Here is a 12,888-nt window from a genome sequence, read left to right as displayed (position 1 = left end):
GTCCTTGTAGGTGTGCATATAAAATACGTATAATGTTTCAAAGTCTTTACTTTTCTTTTCTTAGGATGTGGTGGAAGACCTGCTATCCAGGGGCTCCCCCCTCACGCCACAGTGGCAATTACACCTTCAGACATGCAGCTTTTTCCTTCTTTTTTTTTTTTTTGACAGTACAGGCAGAGATGAATCTGATTGGATAAAGCCCGACAACACCTACTGTCCATTATGAGACGGTTGCCATGCGGTTTGGGCTTTTCCTTCAGTAAGGCCTCGGCACAAATTTTTCATTTTCTCGTGTAAATGCACGATGAACATAGTTTAGCTTTATATATATTAAACAGAGGAAACTGAGGTTAGTTGACACAGTGACTATATTTCAGTAATAAAGTTTTGAGTCATAAGTTCAATGGCATGGCACGTGTTTCTCTTGCAGTAATCTTATAGTTCTAAAATTTTAAAGCAGATTTTTTTATGAATTTTGTCCACCAAACTATAATGTCATTACCCCCCTTTTTTTCTTTTGCTGTAGCTATTGAATAATCACAATATAATCAAGACACGGTCAGTGAACTGAACTATATCATTGAAAGGCTGAGAATTTAAGATATTTGTTAGAGTGGTTTGCTGTTTTATGTTATCTTTTACATTACTGCTATTATATTGTTTGATTTGGTTTCATAATTTTTTTACCGTTTAAATTTAGCTGAAAATCCTGGATGACAGGCTTAAAAAAAATCTAAGTGTATTTAATAAATTGTATTTTTCAAGCAGTAATGTTAAAAATGTTGAGTTAATGTTAAGTCAATGCTAATAAAAAGTCTTAAAGTTTGTGCCTGTGCATAAAATATGTATACAATGGTTTATTCGAAGACAGAAGAGACGAATTGAGCTAGTATATTTACTAGCTTTTTTCTATTACAAAGTACCTATTAAGATTAGTATGTACATTTGTATTACCAGCATTAATATTATTAATAATATATATGCAAGCACTAACAATCTATGAGTTACTCAAGCAAGAATAGGAGTTTTGGAGGGGGGCTTCAGACATGCCGCCATAATCTTGACTGATTTTATATTGGTGTTTATATGGTGTATTATTAGCCGTTTTTTATGAGTTTTCACAACACCACCGTGAGTATTTAACATTCAACAGCACAGAGGAGAATCATACACGCCGCCTTTGTTTGCCTCCGAATTCAAACTCTCAGCCAATAGGCGCAGGGCAGATTATCCAATGGCGTTCTTACTTTGCGGACACGTGACGCAAGATCTTGACTGGTAACAACGCACCGACCAATGGCCGTCTAGCGGAGGGCTGGGATCTCTGAAAGTACAGGAGACAGGTATTAGAGAGTGTAGTATTCATCTCAGGAAACGTTAGTGTTATTAATAAACTTTTAGCTATGGCTCTTTCCCAGTGTCTTGAAGATTCGCCGGGCTGGCGGACACCGAGGACAGGCCAGGACCTAAACTTGAAAGAGCTTTACAATGAGAGACACCGACTCGCTCTGGAGGAGCTGGTGTCCGGCGGAGTCGAGTCCTTCATGGGATTCCTGCAGAAAGAGAGAATCCATAACTTTCTCTCCGACGACGAGATCAGGCGCATCTCCCGCGCGGCTGTGGTGCCTAAATCACTCTCTTTGAACGGAGACGATTCTCATTTGGACCAGTCTGGCACACTGGACTGCTCATCTATCACGTATTTCCCCGAAGTGTCAGATATTGAGCCTCCAGTTTTAGAGATGGGCTGGCCTGCGTTCACCGCGGGGTCTTTTCGTGGAGTAACACGCGCCGTCGCCCACTTCCAGCCGAGTTACGGAGAGTGCATTTATAGTTGCAAAGAAGCAGCCAGGAGGATGATCAAAAATGCAAAAGAGGTATTTCTCAGGCCTATATAGATATATATAACGTTATTTATATATATGTTTCAAAAAACGATAAATAAGCGGACACGATATTGTTAGTTAATTCATCTGTAGCAATAATTCATCTGTGGTGAACTTCACTCTGCTTACTGTTTTATAGCAGCTTTACAAATATAGTGCCTCGATGACAAGCTTTAACATTTAATCATTAATATGAACACATCTATTAAGTAACGTTATATTTTTCTGCTACTGGTATTCATTCTCAAATTACCAGTGTGTAATACAATAGTGTTTATTATCTTTTTAAATTGTACTATTCAATAGATACTAGTACTTATTCCAAAAGAGACTACTTCATTTCAGTTAGTGACATTGCTACTTGTCATTATCCCAACAGTGACTAGTAACTATTCCATTGTAACCTGTAACATAATTTAAATTAACCAGATTTAATTCTGTGTACATGTATATATCAAATATCCATTTCCAACTAGTAAGTTATGTATTCCAGTTGTTGCTGGTACTTGTTTTTACTAGAAGATGCTTCTCGTAACTAGTTATATATTCCACTTTTCTAGTTCTTTTTAAACAGATATTTGTTAAGCAGTAGTATAGCTACTAAAAACGAGTAGCTAATAAATAGCTACTAATAAAATGGAAACAGATCTGTATCTGTTGAATTAATTAATAATTTTAAAAAAGTAGCAAAAATAGATCCAAATAATTTAGAAGTAATATTTAAATGTCAGAACACCTTCATTTAGCTATTTCTTTATTTATTGGCATTAATTCATTTTCCGATTTCCCAGTTGAAACTTTTAAGAGGATTAAAATGACATCAAAAACCAAGCAACAGCAACGAAAAGAATAACATTGAATTATGATGATTTAAAAATCTCTTATTTCAGTTGTATTAAAAAATAAATAAATCAGCCTTTGGGTTTCTAAGGTGATGGAAAAGTACGTGTGTGACTTAAAGTAGCACTCTGGATCTTGAATGTGGAATGGTAAGAATGCACAGAAGCGTCTATCACACTGAACTGTTACCTCTAAGGGTCTGAACCTGGAGGTGCCACAACAGGCTCTTCAGTCCTTCAAATGAAGGGGGTTTTGAGCTTAATGTATTGACGTTATACCTGCAGGCACCCTGGATCGGTACCAGCTTGCATGTATTTAAAAACCAAATGTAATAAGAAATCATCAAGGTGTGTAGCCAGCGGCTGTACAGTCATGACATTCATACCAATGAGCTAGAACAGGGTTCCTCAAATCTTTCCCTGGAGGTCCAACCCTGATCAAACTCACCTACCTGTGATTTTCTAATGATCTTGAAGACTCTGATTAGCATGCCCAGGTGTGTTTGATTAGGGTTAGAGCTAAACTCTGCAGGAATGGTCCAGATTTGAGGATCCTTGAGCTAGAACGTAGAGTTCAGTGATGCTGATGCGTTAAGATTTTAAAGGGGTGGTTGACTGGGTTTTTTCTAGGCTTGATTGTGTGTATGGGGTGCAGTCAAACATTTTTCACAGAATTTACCTTTATTTCACACCTCTGGGTCCCTTCTCCTCTAAACGCCCTATTATTTCCTGGTTTTATGAAGCTCCTCCCTCAGAAATACGTGAAGGGCTCTGATTGGTTAGCTGGTCCAGTGTGTTGTGATTCGCTAAACCGCCTCTAGTGCGCGTCTGAACCTCAGCAGCAAGCGCGAGCCCGAATAAGAAGCAGAGGATCGCGCAGAACCTGTGCAAGCATGGCTTTTAATGGTCTGGGGTTTTTTGTTGTTGTTGTTGGTTCATACTTTTAGATATGCTGTTATTTGTAAGTGCTTCTGTTTCTGTTAGCTTTTAATATACAGTTTTATCCTAATTAAAGCCTCAATACAGCACAGCAACCGCACGTCTATGTATAAAGCTTCTCATAGCTATGTATAAATAAGTGTATAAATCAGGGGTGGGCAAACTTTTTGACTCGAGGGCCACATCAAGTTTTCCACATTAAGTGAGGAGCCTAAATTGACACTCACTTACTACTGTATGTATACAAGTCACCTCTATTCTTGAACCATCTCTACCTATTTTTAATGAGCACTTTATGGCATAGAAAAGTAGCATTGGTGTAGCCTACAAGTCAATTGATGTGTAAGACACATTTTATCATTTCATTCAGAAATAATGTAAAATAAACTAAATGGTTACAAACATGTAATCTCCTAAAAGCCTAAATATTTAAAGAAACTGAAACTAGTGCATGGTTGCTAGAAAATGCCCAAAAAAAAAAACTCAAAACAAACTCACTTGCCTTTTCTCGTTAATTATCATTCCTGATGTGTGCTGACCTTGATTGCTTTATATAGTTGCCTTGGAAATCACAGCACGTTTCAGATGAAGAAAAAAACAAACACAAATTATAATCTAGAAAAAAACAGTACTATATCCATTTTCATAAAAATGTGTGTGGAAAACAGAAGGAAGCATATCTTTTGCAAAATAAAATGACAAATTATTTCCATGATTTCCTGACGAAATGACAGTGTCAGCGAGCAGGAGGATAACACTGGCATTTGTTCTGATACTGGAAAGTCTACAGAGCATTTTAACCGGTACCAATCCAGATGACCCGCGGCCATAGTTTGGACACCCCTGGTATAAATGGAACAGTTTGTTGGAGTTGATCTGAATGAGAGAGAGACGCGGAGTAATAGTAATAAGAACCGCTTCTTTAAAACATATGATTTTGAAACTTGTGAATCCATTAGAATCGTTAAAAGACAGAATCATATATGAATATATTTTTACGTGTACCCCTAGTTTTCTCTACCTCTTGTCTAAGGCTGCCCACACACTAGAGGGTTTTAAGCCTGATTTGCACCCGGGAACGATAGGGGGGGTGTGGTTTTTCCACTGTGAAACAGAATGAAAGCCAGGAGAGCCAGCTGACAATGTCAATTGTCCTCTATTTGTTTTTCTTCTCTAGTCATGTTTGATCCCGCGAGTCTCCATGAGATCACATGTCACTGTGAAATCGTTCCTAATCTTCAAGTGTGCGGTCTGTGTGGCGTTCAGAGGATTATAAAGTTAAAAATCGTAGTAGAACTGTCTTAAGCCGAGAACACACTACACGATTGTGAGGCCGATTATGAATGGAAGTTATTACTGGCAGTTGATCGTGCCCAGTCGCTGTGTGCAGTCGGCAGAAAAATCACAATGTGTGGTGTCTAAAGATTATTATCTTAGAATTCAAGAACCAGTCGTTGCCAGTCGTTTTCACAAAGATTTTTAAACATGTTTAATATTTGCGACTGTATGTGGTTATGCAGTGGAAATGTGATCACTGTCAAACATCATTCAGCACTCATTTTTGAATTTTTTTTTCTTGATTACAAGAAAAAAATTTAATTTGTGATTTATTTCTTGTCATTCTTTTAATTCATATGTTAACACTGCAAATTAAGGGGTTTTTTTTGCAGTCGATGAAAGTAGCCTAAGGTTAGCCTAAATTATGTCAGTGATTTCTCTCATTTTAAAGAATATCAAGAATTCTTTTATTTTATTTTATCTGCAGTCCAATAAAAGTTTTTCTCTTAACTTTGAACTTAAATTTTGTTACGAAGATTTTTAAATAAACTTAAAATATGCTAGGCTAATGAATTTTCTTCATAATAACCAATATAGGAACAACGAATAGCCTATTTCTTCTATTCTTCAAAACAAAGTTTTCATAAAAAAAAAAAAAATTAATCCATGACGAAATTAAATTATATATTAATTATATAATAGTTTGTGAAATGGATGAGGAAATTACATTGCCATGAATTTATTAGCCTAAGTAGCCTACTGTTTTTACTTAGAACCAATTCATTTTTAATCCCTGATTTTAGACACATTAAATAACATATTGTTGCTTGACTAAACATTAAAAATAGCATAAGAGATGTTATAATTAAGGGAACTGAAAAGACAAATGCGTCTACTCAAGCAATTGCATAAAGAAACGTTTACTGCTGTTAATTTCTCATTAATCTGACATTTTTATCCTTAGGTGATTGCTATTGTGACAGACTCCTTGACAGACCTGGATATCTTCCAAGACCTGCAGGAAGCTTGCACACGCCGCAGAGTTCCTGTGTATATTCTTTTAGACCAGTCTTCTGCTCCCTCATTCTTACAGATGTGTAAAAACCTTCGTGTACAGCTGGATGAACTGCTGGTATGAGTTCTTCATGCTAATATTATTGTTGTTTTTATATTTAATAGATTTAGTATTTTATTGCATTTTTAAAATGTGTTTTATTTTATTTATGAAGCAAATGAAAGTACGAAGCATAACAGGTTCTACCTACTACATGAGATCAGGTGCTCGGATCACTGGAAAGGTTCATGAGCGTTTCATGCTGATTGATGGAAACCGAGTGGCCACAGGTTCATATAGGTAATAAAGACCCCTTTTCCACAACATCTTAAAGAAATAAGTGAAAATTGTTGTTCCAAAACTGTATGACTTTCTTTATTCTGTGCAACACAAAAGTGTCTTTTTTGTCCATACAATGAAAGTCAGTGGGGTCCAATATTGTTTTGGCTTTCAAAGTACAGACAAAAAGATTTTTCTGTTTTGTATTTTGCATCGGTGTAACCTTTCAGACAAAGTAGAATAATTATATAGAAATTATGTATTTTGAATCGATTTTAACTTTGCAAATGTCAGACAATCGGTGCCTAATCGTTATGACTCTAGTTCTATTTATACGTTTCCTATTTATTTTGGCAAATGTTTATCTACAGGTTTAACTGGACAGATGGCAAACTAAACAGCAGCAACCTTATCGAGTTATCTGGCCAGATAACCGAGAAATTCGATGAAGAGTTCCGCATCCTCTATGCCCAGTCCCTGCCACTGCCAGCGAATACAAGAGCTCCCTCTAGTGCCAGAAGCAACGGTTTATATGACCGTCTTGTCCTCAAACCACCTGGAACACCTCCCTCCTACTTGGCACGAACAACAAAGCCTCAACCAGAATGTCTGACGAGCACTCCAGCCAGACTTCATACGCCAGAGATCCAACAGATGCATAAAGACACTGAAGATCGAGACAAAAAGAGTAACCCAGTTTCTGATACTTCCACTCTAGGTGAGAACTGGATCGAGCAAGAACTCCGAGAGGAAGCTCTCACCTTGGATGACCCTCCTCGTTTGCCGGCAATTAATGTTACTACTCAGACTCAGACAGTCGATGTAATGATCTCTCTCCCTGTACCTTCCTGCGACATTTCAACACAAACCACCTGCCAAACAGCAGACGTGAGCATGCAAACATCTGCTGACAACAGCAAGCCTAAATCGAAAACCTCGTCCAGCAGCAATCAGATCAACTCCAATACTTCATCCACTTGCAACCTACAAGAGGTGGACTGTCATCCACCTGTCTGTCTTGCCCCACAAGAGGTCAACCTGAGGGAATGCTTCCTCAAGATCACCAAAGAGCGACAGCACCACTACAGCTCCATCCGCTCCAAGCTCGACCACATGGTGACACTGCTTTCTCACAAGAAGGAACTAGTGGACCTCACTAACCTGACGCTGAGGCCCGGCCTGCACAGAGGACGCAAGGGTCAGCAGGAGGGCAGGCAGGTTCACAGTACACTTGACAATGTGATTATAGGGACTTGGCCCAGGTCGAGATGTCTCCAGTAACATGAACACAGGAGAACAGTGCTGGTGGTGGTCTATGCAATGTTTTAGTACAGCACTTTTTTCTTCTTTTTTTTTTTTATACGAATCAGAACAAAGCTTGTAGATTAATCAGAAAAAAATTGTTTGAATGATGTGTATGCAATATACAAAAAGAGAAATGTGCAAAGATACTGATTTTTTCTGAACTTGAATTGTACTTATTGTATTTGATGGGGGAATTATTAGCAGTCTTTATATACTGTAGTTAGATCAACTAAAGTACTTTTTCGGTGATATTTTGAAATCCACTTTGTCTGTATTTGGTTGTCTGTTTCTTTCTGTGTTGTTTAAAGTTGTGGAGTTATGAAAATGACCTCCTTTGTAACACTATTACTTTTATATTCATATATTGAAAAAAACAAGTCACTCATGATTGTGTTTGATGTGCCTTGGATGATGTTAGTGAAAGGAATGAATCAAAACAGTTGTACTAAATTGGAAATGTTTGGTACTTTGACAATGCTTGAGGCACTTGAATGTGATTGCCTCATTTTAATAAAACTTTTGATGAACAATTTGTTTGAGATTTTTGTGGGGATGTGGAATGTAACAGTCATTTATAAAGGCTCACTTAGTATTCAATTTTGCTCAAATACAGGAATGTCATATATAGAGAGATTTTCTAAATATATACCAGCATTCAAATGTTTGGGGATAATTAAAGGTAATTAAATAATTACTTTAAAAATGTACAAAATTAATCAAAGGTGACAGTAAAGACATTTATAATGTTACATAAGGTTTCTATTTTAAAATATTGCATTAGAAACTTTTAAATGATTATATTTCACAATATTATCATGTTACTGTATTTTGCACTGCACAAGACACTTCTTTCAATTCCACTGAGAAATCTTACCAACAACCTGTTTACACACTATTAAATCCTGTATATTTTTGAAATATATAAATAAATACAGTAAGTAGTATCTGACTTGCATGCTTATGTCAAAAGATTGGGTTATGTTTTATGATTATATGTAAATGCTTCCTCAGAAAATGCTTGATCTGCTCAAGGGCTGCACTAATCATCTGGACTTCTCAAAATTAAGGACTGTGTTGCAAGTTGTATTTGTTGTATTAACCATGAGGGTGAATCTGGGTAAATCAGGCCATTCATCGAAGTAAAAAAACTGACCCAATTTCCAAAACTTTAGTTTTTAAAAAAAAGTATATTAAAGTTAATACATTAAGTAATGTGTAAGATTCTGCACCATATCTAGGTTATTATTCAAATAAGCAAATTCGTGACAGATCATACGGACTCATTTGTTAAAAAAAAAGAAAAAAGGTCAGATGTTGGTTTCCACTGAATCACTCAAGTAAATGTATGTAGGCCTACATTTTAAAACTGTTTTGTATTAAATGCATTTTCATTAGTGGTTTCGCACATACTTCAGCGGGGTCACTGTTTTTAACTATAATTCAATGGATATTGCATAAAACTGATTCATTGCAATAATTACTTAGGCAAAAAATAAATAAAAATCATTTAAAACAGTTGCCCTTATTTTAGGTCAGTAACTGTATGTTCACAGAACAAGGAATTCTGGGAAGTCTGTCCTCATGTCACACCAGCAGAGGGCGCTATTATCTGGCCCCTTGCAACTCACTTCATGAGACCGTTGAAAAATACATACATTTAACTTTTTACCATGAATTTTCCATTCATTCAAGAACCCTGAACAATAACTTTCCACACTTCATACACAGCATCAAGGATTGGAATAACGGTCGCTGAAAAAACATTTGAGTTTTCCTATTACAGAAAAAAGTAAAACGTAAAATATATTAAAACATGAAAAGTTTGAAAAAAATTCTAAATAAAATAATATCACAGTATTACTGTTTTAACTGTATTTTTGATCAAATATTTGCAGCTTTAGACTCTTCGTAAAACTTTTCTTCCAAAAACAAAGAATCTTACTGACCTCAGCCTTTGAATGGTACTTTATATTTATGCTTTTCCCACACTTTTTAAAGCTTTTTTATAGGATCAGTGCCTTATTGATTTCTGGATCATTTTGAAGACTTATGCATACCGACTCATGGCCTAAGTGTCAAAATACTGCCAAATGACTCTCTTAGTCATGTGTTGTCTGCTGTAAAATCCACATGGGTTGTTTATGTGAACTGTAATGACATTTTAACACGTAAAAGTGCCTTTTAAAAATTACATTACAAAAAATATATTCAATATAAAATTCAGGCAACGAAGGCCTTAATTATCACTCAAAACAAATTACCATTCAGATGCTGTTTACTATCTTGAATTTTTATACGTTCAAAAGCCACCCCTGAGCTTTACTATTAATAGCTTGATTAAACAGAACAACAGGTTAATTATTTATCTTGTTTTCATGAGCCTCCCCCTCAGGTACAGCTCAATGACTGTCCAATGATCACAGCTTTAAACACTCCTCTTGAGTAATGAAACCTGCTTGTGGTTTTTCAAAAGCAGTCATTGCTACTAAAGATACAATTCATGTTTAATCATGTTTAATTTCTCTACATAAACCCAAACAAGTAGGTCCATAATTCAGTAACTAAGAGGAATGAGGGGAATCTATAAATTACACAAGCAATAATGATCTTCCATACATTAAAATGGCATTCAAAGTTCCTTCTTAATTTAATGGGGCAAGAAAAATAAACTTAATTCAAATGGAAAACAAGACCATTTTTCATTTTCTTTCTGCCTACTGGCAGGTATTTTTCTCTTTTAAGCATAAACCTGCATCATTTTGATACATTTCATAAAAACAATCAGAAAATCAGACTTTATCTTATTCTGATTATATATATAAAAAATTATTTTTATTCTCAAGTAAATGCATTTTGAATGTTCTGATATTTGTACTAGAAAATGACAAAAAGAAAATATATATTTTTTTTAATTCTGTGGAACAGAAGATATTTTGAAGAATTTGAAGAATATGTAAAATGAAAGTTTATACAACACTAAACCAGCCGACTTTTATTGTATGGACCAAAAACAGGTTTGGGGATGAGTAAATTATTTTTGTCTAAACTGTCACTTTAAGATCTCAACAACTGTGTACTGAGCATGAATGGAAATGCCTACAGAAACGGATGCAAGCAACTCATTGCAAGATTTTTGCTTTGTGGAAAAACTTTACTCAAGACAAGTGTAGAAAGTGTTGTATGCTATTGGCAAGTTGTCTTACCATTTTAAAAGGGAAATGGGCCACATTTGGCAACACGTGGGTGTATATCCATCCCTAACACAGGTATGTGTCATGCCAATTAAACTGGACTTGCAGGTGGAGGCTTTTTGTTACCCGACTGCCCTCGTCAGCTCTTCTAGCCCCTCACCTGGCTCTGGTAAACATCTGACTTTCCATCATGAGGAGACTAGAACAGTCACCATCTGGAGGAGGGTTTTTGGCCTGAGGATACAAAACAATGACATGAAAATACAAGTCAGGGGAAAACGATGTGATGACGCGTGCCAAAACAGCTCGGCCGACTCTTTTGTAGTTTTCGGGAGAGATTTCAGTTTTAACGCCCCCGCTCCTATTTTCGGCCTTCAAATGATGATGACACACGGTTGTTTTCAATCCCTGTGGATCCAGCGGAGCGCAGCATGTTCGAGTTGATGGCGTGTGTAAACTTTTCTGCTCGCTCCCCAGTGTGATATGTTCTTGCCCTTTGTTTCGTATCTTCCTCTAGTACATTTAGAGCTTGCGGCTTGATTTCAGACTGTTCCTTTGACCAAAAAGAGCAGAGATAAATAATATGAGAGCTATTTGTCAGTGCTTTAGCTTCATGACCTTGGTTCACACTCTCTCAGCACATGAGTAATACAAGCCACATTATTGTAACTGCTGTCAGTGAAGGTAACCACCACCACTTCTAGATGAGTGTGTCAGCACCACTGCCGAACTGTGCTATTAATAGAAGCCACGGTAGGTCTCAGGTGAAAGCAGTCTTTGTGTCCTGTGGTCTTTGCTGTGTGGGCTGAGCGTGTGGCTTGGGGAAGGTGACAGGTGCAGTTCTGTGTTCAGGCCAGCTCATCTGTTTTGCACTTTTGTCTTTGTAATGCAGAAACAATGCAGAGTTCCTTGGCTAGAAATAGGAGGAAAAGTTAGAAGGGGATAATGCACAATGTACCTTTTTTGCATGCCGTTTTTACACTTAGATCACTTTTTGTACATTTACATTTACAAATTTTACATTTAGATGATTCTTTCCATCATCTACTGAACTTAAATGGAAAACTTTACAACACTAATAATTTATTAACATTTGTTCAATGTAATCTGTATCAAATCTGCATTGAATATTTAAATGCATATCCATTTTTAATGTGTGATGCTATAAATCACTTGCAACATTTCAAATGATTGATTTTAGTTTGTTTTATTTTTTTTTTATTTACACAAAAAATGATTGTAATATGAGCCATTCATGGGTTATCTACCATAATATGAAAATAATTCTCGGCCTGTTGTATCAGCCAAAATTTTAGTATCCAAGCATCCCTTAATAAATACAGCAAATATAGCATTAACATTAATGAAAGTTAAATACTGAATTCCACAGCCACATTATTGGAGCACTAATTGCCTTTTAGACCGTTATAATGTTCATAACCACAAGTAAAAAAAAAAAAAAATAAAAAAAAAAAAAAAAGATTAAGGTAATTCACTATTTTTATTCTTTTTTTCTTTTCAAGATTGAAAAATCTGATTGCATGTGGTTAAAGAGATGCCTGAGAGGAGAGCGCTGTTTAAAACAGATAAGGCCCCTTTCTGCTTCTCTCACTCACCCTCATCCAACATTTCCTGCTGCCTCAGTCTTTATCTCAACCCATCTCCCGGCTCAGATACACCGCAAACCCTCTCACGGTTTAACCATCCGCTGTGCCTGCTCTACCCGCTCTCTTTCCATCTGCCTCATCAGTTTACGACAGAGTGTGAAGTTACAGCGGATCCTAGGAGCTGTTAAAGCCTTTCTAAAGCATCCAGCATTAACAGCTGACACAAATATTCACTCTTAAATTCAAATCATTGTATGCTCATCGCATTTCTACTCCTTCGGAAAGTAGTTGCTGGTGCTTGGCTAGCTGTTAAATAACATGTACTCTTGGATATTGACCAGTACCGTCTTGGGGTCCGTTTCACAGACTCTCCATTTACTTATTGATTCATGAAAATTGATTTCATATGGATTTTGTGATGTAATCTATTAGCTGCTCCCGTGTCTGCTAAAGGCTTTTAAATGATCGGCCAAATTGAGCTGTGGGCCAAATGAGGTCAAGAATAATGAC

General features: G+C 36.4%; 1 protein-coding gene across 1 annotated transcript; it reads left to right on the top strand.

Moving 5' to 3' along the window:
- Window positions 1–1,306: 1,306 nt before the first annotated feature.
- Window positions 1,307–8,100, top strand: fam83d (family with sequence similarity 83 member D). The gene is made up of 4 exons (XM_079396136.1): window positions 1,307–1,877; window positions 5,907–6,074; window positions 6,172–6,296; window positions 6,647–8,100. Exons 1-4 carry the CDS (start codon window positions 1,404–1,406, stop codon window positions 7,554–7,556), a joined length of 1,677 nt encoding a protein of 558 aa, XP_079252262.1. The 5' UTR covers window positions 1,307–1,403; the 3' UTR covers window positions 7,557–8,100.
- The last annotated feature ends 4,788 nt before the right edge of the window (window positions 8,101–12,888 follow it).

Source organism: Barbus barbus, assembly GCF_936440315.1.
Source record: "Barbus barbus genome assembly, chromosome: 37".
Lineage (NCBI taxonomy): Eukaryota > Metazoa > Chordata > Actinopteri > Cypriniformes > Cyprinidae > Barbus > Barbus barbus.
This window is presented reverse-complemented; position numbering and strand designations above follow the sequence as displayed.